Here is a 14,112-nt window from a genome sequence, read left to right on the forward strand (position 1 = left end):
GGGTGGGGGGTCTTAACCAGATATTCGTATAGCTTGTGCCAATTATCACTAGATATTTCAGATTTTCTCCATAGCAGAAATGCAAAAATTTTATAACATGAGATCTTCAAGTACCTCTGCAAACCAAATCATCAGTTATCATTGCAGCTGGGGAGCAAGTTGATGTTGACTGTGGGATTTTAATTCTATGTTCTCATTTGAAAATTGTATTTATATAGTTGTTGAAAAAACCTCTTCCTTGAAGTTGAAGTTTTTTAAGCAAGTGGGTTGAATTTTTTGTCTACCTTGTTTTAAAGACATTATGTGAATTAAAATGAACCTTAAAACCAAAAAGGGATGAGATGACATAAAAATAACTATGCGATAGTGTTGAACACATTTCTGTGGATGCATGACTTCTGTTGTACATGTATGCAATTTCTTCTTCTTTGCAAGACTTCAGACACTGGAAATGAAGGCCAAGAAAGCTGACGCTGCAGAAATTAAGATAAACCAGCTACAAAAACAGGTTTGTATGGCAACCTTAGATATGTTAGTCCAATTAAAAATAAGCCCTTCGATTTTGTTGTTAGTGTTTGAATAATTTTTAAGTGGCATCCCTTTTCTCGCAGATTCTGAAATTGTCAGTTAGGCCATTTAAAGAAAATTCTTTGTTTGCCATCCTTGGATTTTTGAAAACCTACCAGCCAGCCAGGAAAAAAACAAACACAGACAAAAAACACAAGTGTGTTAACATAAGCTCAATTTTTATTCAGCTTCCTTTGGAAAAATAATATTTTTATCTGTAATACTGTTAACATTGTGTGTGTTTTCCTAATTTTCTCTGAAAACCTACCAGCACACGGATGGCAAACATAATTTTATTTCCAGCGCCCTATATTGGGAAATTGATGATAACTTTTCACTAGTTTTTCTGTTATTGTCAATGTAAGAATATTGGGGCAATAATTTGATTTATGATATTAATCGTGACAGGTGTATGTTACATGTATTTGAGCAGGATAATCCATGTACTGGGCATTTTTGGGAAAGCTCATAGCAGGCATAGGGATGTACTAGATAGCCTGTCAAGGCCTTTTCATGTTCAATGATAGAAATGCTATGATTGAAGTGACTGGAATTTGTCATTATCATTGCCTGCAGGTTGCTCATATTTATTGTAAGATATACAGTCAAAGTACAATGCTGTCGTCAAATTTTCAATCTCCATGGTGACTTTTTTTTGCATGTCTGGCACAGCTGAGTGACTCAGAGGCACAGTATCAAGACTTGGAGAACATCGTGGAGGATCTACAGAAATCACAGCAAAGACAGAGTGAGACAGAGAACAGCCTGGATCAGTTACAGAAACAGAACAAAATACTGGAGGTAGGAGAAACAAATTACAAGTCTTGTCAGCTATATCTCTATCTTCAAAACTGTAAATAAAAATAATTATTTAGTAAACATCAAAATTTGACTGATTATGATACATATCTGTCAACATTGCTTAGATCTGTACATGAACGTGATGTCCATTTGGCGTTTTTAAGGAAAAACTAAGAGTCAAGTTTTAGCGTTTAAAGTAAAAGCAACATGTCTTTTCTTATGCTGCCATTGAATTTTTTTTTAAATGACTTTGACAAATCAAACATACATGTAATATTTTAATATTTACTTTGTAATTCAAAGCATCACTGTCAATTCTTGTTACTAGTGACAACATTGACCAAAAATGTATAACAAGTTTCAGAACTCATCATACACAACTCACCAAATAAGTAATATTTGAACTACAGAACTTACCAGTGTCAGAGTAGTATATTAATCAAGACAGTGAGCTAACGTACACAATACAGCAATATCAAATCATCTTACAGGTTGAAATCAAGAAGAAAACAGCAGAACTTGCAGAGAGTGCCAAGAGGCTAGGCGGTGTAGAGGCAAAGTACCAACAACAGGTAATGATGAATGATTTAAACAAGCCACGTGTTTATTCCGCGGCAATAATGGTGATAACAATCACAAACAGTGACTTTATCAATCGTAGGCAAACAAATTAATACTGATAGATGGATATAAGACCTTGACGTTTGTCATGCTAGAAACGATAAAAGTGATGTGAAATGAATGACAGAAATCTTTATATGGGGGGGGGGGAATCTTGTCCAGCAGACAGCAATCCACTGATCTCAGCACACCTGTAGTATTTCACAGCCGGAATGATAATTTTAACGAGCAATTAAAAAAATTTAATAATTTTCAACACGTATTGCAAGTTTGTTAAAGCAAGTGTTTTGCAAGTATTATCACTCAACTGGTAGATTATGCGAATTTGTCACTCACACAAAACTGCGACCACTGGCAGCCTCCATTGAATCTGTTTAAAATTGAACTTGAGACATTTATCAGTGTATCATCACAAACTGTGTGCATGTTCAAATCAGTGTCTGTCCATCCCTATGACAAAAGGGTATCAGATATTAATATTACCAGTGGGTAATATTACATCCCTTTGTTAAACTTCAATTATAACATGGCGTTAACAACTGTCTATCAGCATACACATATTGACTGGCCGTGATATCAGTGTCAGCATCCCTTTGTTGCCAAAGGGCCTGAGATCTGCCCCAAACAGTCTGTTTCATGAGGCCATAGTCCAAGGGAAACATTTTTGTGTGACTCTCAGGTCCTAGAGAAAACAAATGTATGCTGATACCTGATTATGGCCAGTCAATATGTGTTCTGTAACAAACACCTTATTCAATTTTCTTGCCTAAAAATTTAGAAGTTCCTCAGCTGTCACCATTTGTCTTGGTCACAGACGACATTTCCATCATCTTTATTCGTTTTAGAATGTGCTCATGTGCAGATGGCACCTTCAAATTTCCCCAGTCAACAGTTGTTCCAAACTGTCAACCAGGTAACAGTTTTTGAAACTGTTAACCGGTAACTTGCTCTTTGCACGTGTCAGTGTCAAAATGACACATACCACATGACCATAAATTAATAAAACACAACAGAGAGTTTTGGCAGGGTGTGTTACAATTTCTCGTCAATCTCCACAGGAGAGATCCCTAGCTGCCGTGACCGTTGAGAGAGATGAGTTAGCTCAACAACTCGAGAACACGTCCAGCAGGAAACACAACTCAGTGGTCTACCTCAATGATGATGACCTGCCTGTCTGGGAAGTTCTCAAAACAGCTCAGAAGGTCAGTATGCTCTTGAAATACTAGTAACCAACTCTTCGACAAGATTTAAATTATCAAAAGCCCTCTTGTCATGGTTTCCTATTTCAATCATGGCTCTAACACCAGTTCACATTAAATCAACTCCTTATATGAAAATTCCTGACTTGAAATGTTATAGTTGGCAGGTGACAAATTTGAGGAGAGCGCCCTCTATCATAAGACAAGAGCTTCTCATGTAAAGCCACACACGGTCTCTGGGAAGGAGGCAATGTTGTAAATCATAGCTAACCAGATCAGAAAGAGTTTTTGAGCAAACTCCTAAAATAAAATTCCAACTGAAAATTATAGCTTCCGTCATCAGTGTGTGCAGCTATGGAAACTAGATCTCATATGATGTCAAATGGAAATTGGCGATGCAAAATTGAACAAAAGACAGAAGATTCTGAAGTGTCATGTCATATTTCTGTACCTTCAGTCTGAAATCCTGGATGTGCTGAGAGAGAACATAGAAGAAAGTACCAGACAGAAGAAGTACTTGGATAAACTCTATGCAGTCATGTTAGATCAAGCACCATCACTGTTAGACCAGCTGGATGAAGTCTTCGATGAAGAGTAAGCCATAGTGGGATTTCCTTACCATTGTGTTCATTGTTTACAAATTTAACGCCTTCACTGAGCTTGTGATTGTATAGCCCAATTGGGTTGAGTGGCATTGTTGGACTTCTACAATGGAAGATAGGTGTTAAAGGGTTCACTGATAGTAAGCCAGTATTTTCCTGAAAATTCAGTGTTCCCCTTCAAGTTCTTTGAGTTTTGACATGTAGAAGATGACCATGAACAAAAGAGTACATAAGTTGATCAAGCAATGCACCACACACTGTGATGGTACACCATGAGATTTATGGCAAGTTTACAACATCTATGAGTGAACTGGTCAAAATCGAGTGGTGTACCCGTGGCTGAGGTGGGTTTTTTGCTATGATATCCTTACAGTTTATTGAAATTCTAGCGTGAAACGTCAAAAAGGGGATGTGTCATTCTCGCTGCGACAGACACTCGACTTCCTCTCATATCTGACGCAGCACAAGTGACACTCATGCTGATATGACACAGGAACAGGCGATATTGGGTAATAGCTTCTAATTATCGTACAAACAGAACAAAGACAGTGGAAAGTACATCCAAAGTTACAGCTATTGTATGGAGCTTTGTTACACAATAAGCCACTGGCCTCAGTGTATGGCAGGAGTAATAACAGAATGTGTCACGATCATTGATTCCAACATCAGTGAGCATGTCTTGGTGCATACCTATGCCACCTTAGAATTACTAGCTTCATAAACTTTAGAACCACTTCTGTATATATCTGTTGTTTTTCACTCTCTACATAACATTTTTTTATTCACAGAGACATGTCCGGAGACGAAGAGTTCTGCTAAATCCTACTCCTTAACCCCACCTTGCTCGTCCAGCGGCAAAAACAAACTGGTCATTTTATAATAATTATAAATATTCCTTGATAAGTTAATGAATTCAACCTTATTGTGAGACACAAACAGCATGTTTTATGAAGCATCAGCCAAAGGCGCTAACACAGTCAATTGTAAATCTAATAGTTCTATTTTTATATGTGATGAAAGTTGCAATTAGTAAACTAATTGGACAGTTGATATTTTAATTGTTTTTAATGGAAAACGTTTCAAATACTCATAATTTTATTGTTAATAATTGAAAAATTTACCAAATCAGTATTACAGATTTCCAATGCCTTGTACTTAGTGTCCATGTTCTTTTTTAGAATATTGTTAATTATGCATACCTCACAGTGTAATTTAATTTCCTATTTTAATATTGTATTTATACTGTAGCATTGTGTCATGCAATTTGCATGTGTTTGTAACATGTAAAGTGCATAATATAATTATGGATGACGGTGCAGCGTATGGTAAAATGGTCAAAATGAGCATGGTCAGTCTCAAATATAGAAAATAGTCTCCAATTTATCGTCCTTTGTCCAATCAAAATTTTAGTGTACTTCTGGTTTTAAATTTGGGGTAACGAAAATGTGCTGTATGGATGCTCGTTTCCACATTGAAACGACGCATTCATTCCTTCAGGTTTCTGTTATTTAAAACTCATTAAATATTAATTATTGCAATTTTATGATAACATACTACATTACCTCAATATTTTCTCTGTTTTCACACTTCAGAGAGGACTCCCAGGCTCTCTCTGGGTAGGTTTTTCAAAGCAATGATAAATGTATCAAGAATTGCACCAACCTGATTGGCATTTTGCTTCTAAATGAGTAACACAACATGAGAGCTGTGATTGACTGGTCAGTGTAAGTTTCAACCGAACCAGGTGTGCTGTTATAATATGTATGATTTCATGTCCATTCATGTGTCGTGTAAGTGGAAATTCATTGTAAAATGAATGTGGTGTCTCTCATCATACAAGTACATTGTAGCATGTGAACGTCTCATTACAAAATAGTTATGGTAGATCCAATGTACCATACAAAGGTAGGCTTGTAAACATTGTGTAATACTTATTTGCTAGACTGAGAGATCTGTCACTTCAGGGGCACTCTCTACACTCCCCCTCTTACTAGAGCGCCCTCAAGCGATGGATCTCTCAGTCTACTTGTTTACATACCAGTGATGAAACTGATCTCTTTCAACAGTCATCTTCTAGACAACTCTTTGTGCTGTGCAAACTCCTAACTCAATGTGTGCCATGCTGACTAGTTCAGGAAGTATATTTGACTGTTTACTTGGGAAATGCAAATCAAATTTCTTCTTTCCGTGTGGTGTTTCTGGTCAAGCTTTCCCGTGCCTTTTAATATCAAGAAATCAGGAAAGATAGGAAACTAGATAGAAGCAAAATGCTGCGTAACACTGGTGTGTTACTGTACAAATATGCAAAGATCTTGACCTAAATTTTAATGTCTTTGAATTAAACTTCGCCTGTCAGTTTTACCAGCTGAATAGCAACCAGACATCTTTCATGGACACATGGGTTTTCATTCCATTGCCTTATCTTGCCCAGAGCAAAGAATCAGGTCATAGGTCAAGTTATTTTTACTTCCACATTTGGAGTGAGTGCCTGAGGTATGAGAGATGGTTGCCTTATTATTTATAGGAGTGATGCGTTCAGCTTTGTAAGCGATGAATCTCTTATCCAGTTTAAATGGAGTATTCGTATCCTCATGTGTACGCCTGTTATATCTGGCTGTAGTTGGGTCGAGTTATGTTTTCCAGTCCGCAAAACCGTTTTCTTTAAAGTTCAGTCATCAAACTGTATGGGTTCATAGATAACAGTAAGCATCTTTGTAGGTCTCATATCCATGGTTTTAGTAACCATGGTTGCAGACTGGGCAGTAGCAGTGTTTGTACCTTTGCATTACCATCCCAGTTTTGATCTGACAACTTGGATTAATTTGTAAGAATAGTCTTCCATGGAGAAAGCGGATAATATTTACAGGAAAAGGACAGATGTGTCAATACACCTAGTTCAAATTGATCTTGACAGCGTACTAGTATATAGAGCGAAATCATTACTTCTGTGTGAATGACAATCATAGAGCCTTTAGTTTCTGTAATGCAAAAAGGGAATGGAAGAAAAAAATTGACATATAAAATACTCTATTTGGTCTTGTCATCATGTGAGCTGCAAAATTAAGAGATGCTTTGTGAAGGTCAATGTTGCATAGATGATAGTAAAATGCACTGGTTTTATATAAGGATTGAAATGCAATCAGGGGAGAGAAGTTTGTACATTAGACATAGTATACTACCAGTTTGGAAAGATTTCTTTGTCTCAAGCAGTACTTGCTCATAAGATTGCTCTAGTTTCTAATCTGAGCCTTGTTGTTTGCAAATGAGTCATCTGTGATGTTATACAATTTTCATCAAAATACCACAAAAAACACTGATGAGATTTTAGCATTGAAATCAATGCATGTGAACGTTTATTTTAATTACCTGTTCACGCGCTTTTTTCATGTATGTACGTGTTCATTTCAGTATGATATGACTGTCTCTAACACTGCAGCAAGCTATGGTACTGGACTTGCCTAACTCAACAACAACCTGTAACTTGTATCAATTTTGGGCTCAACGCTAAAGTGGGATTTTCGGTCCGTCCTCTCCACTTTTATACTTTGTTGTGACAAATTGTTAGCATTTCTACTTTCCTATGTTGTGAATCAGGTGCAATTATTGGTGACAACAGTTGAAATGTATCATTAGTGCTATATACACATTGTAAATTTGTTTTTTTTGTACATTTAAAATAAACAAGTGCAAATGCATTTATTCACGTTAAAACTGTCAGTGTCTAGTCTTTTTGTTCTCACAGTATGGTTGACTGTACAGTGTCACCTGAAAAAACACCAACAGCACCATCCAAGTGAAGTATTGTGAAGAATCTAGTTATCTGTCTCTGAGACACACTCTAGAAAGGCTGCTACCACCTCAAAGATGCATGTTCAACTTGCTCATTCATTTAGATGTTTTATCACAGATATACTGTTGCATATACAGTAAAACCTGTCTATACTGAACCGTTCTGAGCAAATTGTTCAGTTTGGAGAGGTGTTCAGTTTATAGAGGTCCTTTTAACATAGAATTCGATTGGAATGGGACTGGGAAAAGGGTTCCGTTTATTAGACCGGTTTCACTGTACATGACACAAATCATACAAATAGAGAGTTTGACTACAAACAGTCCTATGAATCTATCACAATTCATAGAAGAACTCATACGACAGACTTGACAAAAGCTAATTTGGAGTTGAATTTTTTTATTTTTACTACATGTACCTGGGTGACATACATGAGAATATCAAAAAAAGAGACTTTTCCATAACAGTGATAATACAATCTCCAACATACTCAGCTCACTTACATAATTTGGTAAAAGACGATCAAGGTGCACTTCAGGCAGAGCACTGAAGTAGTGTAAAAAAATTTCCTACAAAAGCTTGTGTTTCTGATTGGGTCATACAATAACCCAGCTCTGAAACATGCTAGAGAATGAATACTATGACGTTTTGGCAGTTAAAAGTATTACCGGTACTCAAAGTATAAAATATCAGAAGTCTTTATTAAACCATTCGCACGTGTCATTATGACAGTTCCTGTACCCATGATGCATCATTCAAAATGGCTCCTTCCAAAATCTTTGAAGCTGGCATTTGTTATTGGTCAGAAAATTGAATCATTATGGTAAAAATATCGCAGTATACTCCAAATGTCAACTGCTTCATATAGCTGTTCTTTGGAAAGCCACAACACAATCACAAGCTCACATCCTATAAACTTTGCATTTAATCTCAAAACACAGTGTGTACATCTTGTCTTCATTTCACAGTTCCCTTGATCAAATTTCACACCTCCGTAGGTCTAATTTACAGCCAGTACATCATTCCAAATATAAATACATCACAACTGTTTGATTTGGTCAATGCTAACATCACCAGGACTGAGAGAAGCAATTAAAATTCAGTGCGTAGAATGACCACTTCTTACACAATATTAACGTTGATATCACAGAGACCTGTGACCGTGTCTCTTTCAGTGTACAAACTGTATGGATACATGTATATTTAGATCAATTTCTTTCAAAAAGTGTTCCAACTAGTTCCATCATGCAAAACCACAAATTTCTGTAGCGTACAAATACGTTCCTACACCACTTTTTTCACCGTCTTTCACATAACATACAGTTTATTTGCTTCGGAACGCACAGCTAGGCTCAGATTTTCAAAAAATGCCAGCATGACAACGATGATTGTATCAATGTGAATCACAACCAGCATACGGTCTGTACAAAAACTTGAGCACAAATTCAAGAAACAGAAGGTCCTAAAACGACCATTCCTATAAATTGCTTGAGTGTCTCTCCTGTTCAATTTCAAGCCATTAATGACTAACTACAGCTGCTGCCATCACAGTTTTAATTACAAGATGGCACACGTTTATTTCCACCTTATGTTGCAACAGTTAAGAATCTTCGTGATAGTACTTGATGTTTGAGTATGTGATTTTACTTTCCATAAATACATTTTGGTATCTGGTGAGCAGAAATCAAAGATTGATTTAACAGCCTGCGATTTTGAATCCAAAGTAAAGAAGTTCAGCAAAATGTTACTGCGCTGCTGTGGTAGAAAATATGTACACAACATACCCAATGTGTCACACAATCATCACATAAATTTAATAGTCTAGAAAGACCAATAAAACCTGACGAAATCAACAAAGCACCAAAGTTTTTAAGTGCAGACATACACATCACTGTTATAATGGTAATAATGATAAAAGCAATCAATACATGATACACTATTGGTTCCGTTGATCTGACAACATTGCTCAACAGAGGTCCGAGAGGATAAAAAGAAAGCTTGTACAAAATTGGAATCATACCATCAAAATATCTAGTCACGTATTTATCAGCAGTGTCGTACATAAACATGCCGAGGGTTTTCTTCCTCTGCTTATACTTTGACACAGATGTTCACAGAATGTAACTCGACATAAATAAATATAAATTCTAAATCAATGCATTTTGTTGAGAGAAAAGACTTTCAAACTGGTAAGACAATGTTTCAGCTATGCCCTTCTCCCATATATTTGAATAAAAGAATCCCACACATAGTAGGTTTATCCAAACTCTCTCAATCATAGGGGCTTTTGTTGATTTTCACACTGCCTTTCACGGATGTGATCTTTCTCAAATACAAGAAAATATGATATTGATAAAGTTCTCAGAGAGTGTTTATCTTTTTCAGAAAGTGTTTATCTTTCTTGTTCATCGATAAGGGGAGTAGCGTCTCCAGCACCCGGCGTTGTTATCATGGGGCTAGGCTGCGGTTTCTCTGCTGCTCTTTTCTTGGCCCACTGTGCTGCCGCCTTGGCCCAGTCTGTAGTAATCGATGGGGCTGCAGTAGGTCTGGTGTGGTTAGAGAAAACAAGGCAGTTGGTAAGATGAACTTGTTTGTGGGCTGTTATATCAGTGAATTTTATCACAAGAATACATGTTCAGTGGTTGCTGACTGTGGTGTGTTTGTCTGATGATTACAGTCAACCACAGACACAGACATTATCCATGGCATATAATCCATATCAGACCTTATTTTCAATGCACACATTCCAGACTTAACTTTGATATGGTCGTAACATACACCATATGGCCTTGTCCATGGCCTTGTTAGAGTCAGTCAGTGGACTTTGAATGCTGCCGATGGTAAGTAACCACGAATCAAATTTCATTATGAACAGTATGTATTAGCAAGAATTTCATCAACACTCATGATACATTGCATTGCATGAATACAACCAAACATGCACGTGACCGAAATGAACGTTATTGTCTTACTACCGAGGAGAATGATGAGAATGTTTGTTTACACCCAATATCAGACGGCCTTGAGGATGAAATACACTAAACAGGGAGAATGTACTCTAACATGAAAATTAAGTTGTCAACTGTTTCAGTCTGTTGTGACATAATATACTTGTCAGACAGGTATGTGCATGATAAATGATAATGTTCTTTGTCAATCACACAAATACGCATGAAAACTCACCTTTGAGGTGTGCTTCTCGCCGGTACAGGCCTAGGTACACTAGGCACCGTGGGTACTGGCTGTACATTGGCTGGAACACTGCTTGAGGCAGCAGCAGAAGCGGTGGCAGCGCCCCCTGTTGACCAGTTCTGTCTGGGTGTTGGCTGGTACTGGGGAGTCTGAATTGGATTGGTCTGTGGTGTCTGTATTGGGTATGATGGCGTCATCAATGGCGTAGCGATGGGGTTCTGGGGAGTGGCAAATGGCTGTCAATCAACAAAACACAGAAGTGTTATTTACATGTAAAGTATTCACATGTGTAGAATGCTCCTTATAAATATACGCCTTGTGAAATAGTCTACAGTTGTGTATTAAAGGTATACTGTCACCTGTTCCAATTTTGCCAGTTACCATGGAAAGAGAAAATCTAACCAATTACACATTTTAAGCGGGTGGCCGCTTTTTAAAAACAGCGCCCTCACATGGGCATTTTGAATACCAAGGAATGCCCCTTTGACTATATATGGGCATATTTAGATTACAGGTGACTGTATACCTTTAATCTGATTGCAACACAATTTTTCAAAAATAACATGTATCTGATAAGTTTCTTTAAACTCTCAGAAATATTTCAAGTGATAAACTGATGTCTAAGTGCACAAGTTAAAGTTAACCCACTAGATTTAAAATAATCACGTTACATGCAGTTTGGTAATGAAAGGTACCATTGATAGCTTTTCGAGAAACACTGCCCAGCTTGCTGAAGGACTGTTGACATGGAAGTTTGCAGCATAAAATTGCAATGCATACAATACCTGATTTCTGAAACCAGACAATGATCCAAACTGATTACTGCCAGTCAGTATCTGAGGTGTCTGATTGGCCGACTGTCCCGTCATGTTGGCTATGGCAGAGTACACCTGGCTCGGAAATGCACTGATTGCTTTCTGTAGTAGACTTGTGTCAACATCTGTAGGATGGAACAAACAGGCAGTGTTATGATACCAATAGAATCAAATATGCTCCACAGATTTTATGTGTTCCAAGACAGGAAAATGGCGTGATTGAGACTTAGCTGTAATTGGACGCTTTACTTACATTCCTTATGTATGTCAAAATGAATGTTCAAACGACTGTGCTTTCAGGACAAAAACTGTTCATGTAGCAAGATACAATCAAAAGAAGAGAATGTATAAATATATAAGCCGATACAATTGACAATGAAAATTATTGCTTGCCCCAAGATAGGAAATACAAGTCCATTAACCAATACTCACTTGCCAGGTTAAAACTGCTGTGTGTACTGGGAGTGGTTTCAGTCCTATTCGACATTGGAGTGTGACTTGATGGTGTAGCCCCTGAAAAGGACAACTGCCATGTTAACGAATTGCCAACGCAATGAAATACAGTACAAGTATTAGGGTAGTATGGGTAATAAAGGATTGAATTAAAAAGTAAAACAAAAATACTTGAGAATGTTCAATGTCAACAGGCATCATGAATGTATGGTATGCAAAACTCTTTCTGTGATATATAGATTATAATGTTCAGAATAAAACTTGGTGTGATATCCGAATGACCAAACTCAATTCATTTGATGATGTCACGCCTTGGCAGTACACTGTGACGTTGCCAGCTGCTAAGGACTAATTTTGAGAAACTCAACCAATTTGTGGGCTGGAAGGAACTCATGACAGCCAGTTGTTGTATGTACCTGGGATGGGGTCCCTGAAATGTTCCTTGAACCAGCGCAGTAAAGAGTTCAACGAAGAATGAATCTTCTGTCTGTACCGGAATCCATCTGGTGTCACTGTCACAAACTCGTGCCGCTGTTTGACCCTGGGCTGGTAGGACAGGAGGAATTTTCCGGGATATTCCTTGCATAATGACATGAAGTATGGAATTTTCATGGGTGCTTTCTTCTTCTCTTCATAAAGTAATTTCTCCATGATCTCTCTCTTCCCGCCTTCCGTGTTTTTGAAATATTTATGTCCAGTGACATCTCTAACAAATGATGCCATGGGCTGTATGTGCCTGGCTATGATTTCATCCAAGTCTTCAAATTCCTGAAAGACAAAAGAAAGTGTTTTTTTTTTGAAGTTTCACTTGGTACACCAAGTCATTGTTGATGACAGAGTTCCTCATTGATCAAACGTTTTGGGGACAGTTAATCCCATGTGTTCATTTTACACTTCAAGTTTGTATTTAGTGCTATCATCTTTAATAGGGCTACACAAATCATGGTCAAATGTCTTTGTACCAAGTTTGAATGGCGTATGTTTAGACACATCTTAGCAATAGTTGAGGATATGAAAAATCGTGACAAACTGGCCACCTGGTATCCACACTGAATTACTCTGTGACCAACACTGACATGCATGTCTATGTCAACATACATTTTCCACGCATCAACTTTGAATTAAATCTCTCAAGGCATGTCTAGTAATGGCTGTGATCATATGAAAATCAACCTGGCAGCCATATTGGGTGGTATTACGATAAACTGATATGTATATGTATGTCACGGCATACTGTCCTTGCACCAAGTTTGAATAAAATCTGTTCACATATGTCTGAGAAATGACTCTGGACATGAAAATTCATAAGAAAATAGCCCCTGGCAGCCATATTGGATTGTATCATGACACAAATTCATTAGGGGACGACTGCATTAACTTGCATGGTACCTGAAACCCGAGTCCTTGCCTGAGCAACTCGGGTGACAAACAGAAGACTTTTAATCCCCAAGGTGTGAATGTTCCATTGTTATGTTTATCTAATCCAGCTGGTGCTATTATAGTGCCATTGTAGGAAAGGCAGGTCTGTGAAATTGATCCTCTAGGGAAGTAGGGTATTCCTAAGTTAATGGAGCCTTCCCGTAATGTGGTGTGCATATTGGACCTCAATCACAGGAAATCAGGGTGCATGGGCTAAGAACTTTTTACACAGTTTTGAAAACTCTCGGTTTCTGGACACAGATTCCCGTTGGTGAAATCTGGTCACAGTTATTCCATACTGACTCACCTCATTGCCAATGAGCAGTGATGAACCCAGACTGAAAGCATTCTCTTTGCCTTCTTCCCTGACATCAATGTGTTGATAAATGCCGTCGTCTACCTTCCATGTGACTGTCAGGTGATCTTGACCCTGAAATACATGAATGAAGACATGTCCTTTAACTTTGCCTCTGACACTGCAGATCTGATAGACTGTTCTCTTGGTTTGTCTACTGCTTTGGTGACAGGAAATAAAATTCAATTGAAAGGAATATGCAATTGACACAAACCAATCATACATTTTTACTCAGAGTTTTCTCGGTGTAGATGAATTTCTTTTGAAATTTTGATATTGACAAGTACATGTACGGCACAGT

The 14,112-nt window shown here is 37.6% G+C and overlaps 2 protein-coding genes across 5 annotated transcripts in view; one reads left to right on the forward strand and one right to left on the reverse strand.

The window, feature by feature from the left end:
- Positions 1-7,501, forward strand: part of LOC139145128 (interaptin-like) — a 42,206-nt gene extending 34,705 nt beyond the window's left edge. For all 4 annotated transcript variants that reach the window (XM_070716084.1, XM_070716085.1, XM_070716086.1 and 1 more), the window contains 6 exons: positions 436-508; positions 1,240-1,368; positions 1,860-1,940; positions 3,048-3,191; positions 3,646-3,782; positions 4,579-7,501. In XM_070716084.1, coding sequence (XP_070572185.1) covers positions 436-508; positions 1,240-1,368; positions 1,860-1,940; positions 3,048-3,191; positions 3,646-3,782; positions 4,579-4,609 — 595 coding nt within the window. In that variant the 3' untranslated portion in view covers positions 4,610-7,501. The remainder of the gene's footprint in view (positions 1-435; positions 509-1,239; positions 1,369-1,859; positions 1,941-3,047; positions 3,192-3,645; positions 3,783-4,578) is intronic.
- A 458-nt stretch (positions 7,502-7,959) lies between these two features.
- Positions 7,960-14,112, reverse strand: part of LOC139145134 (transcription elongation factor SPT6-like) — a 38,381-nt gene continuing 32,228 nt past the window's right edge. Inside the window, exons 28-33 of the mRNA XM_070716102.1 lie at positions 13,764-13,886; positions 12,454-12,805; positions 12,017-12,097; positions 11,555-11,709; positions 10,761-11,005; positions 7,960-10,123 (exon numbers count right to left, since the gene is read on the reverse strand). Coding sequence (XP_070572203.1) covers positions 9,970-10,123; positions 10,761-11,005; positions 11,555-11,709; positions 12,017-12,097; positions 12,454-12,805; positions 13,764-13,886 — 1,110 coding nt within the window. The 3' untranslated portion in view covers positions 7,960-9,969. The remainder of the gene's footprint in view (positions 10,124-10,760; positions 11,006-11,554; positions 11,710-12,016; positions 12,098-12,453; positions 12,806-13,763; positions 13,887-14,112) is intronic.

The sequence above is a fragment of the Ptychodera flava genome, chromosome 12 (genome assembly GCF_041260155.1).
Source record: "Ptychodera flava strain L36383 chromosome 12, AS_Pfla_20210202, whole genome shotgun sequence".
In the NCBI taxonomy this organism is placed as follows: domain Eukaryota; kingdom Metazoa; phylum Hemichordata; class Enteropneusta; family Ptychoderidae; genus Ptychodera; species Ptychodera flava.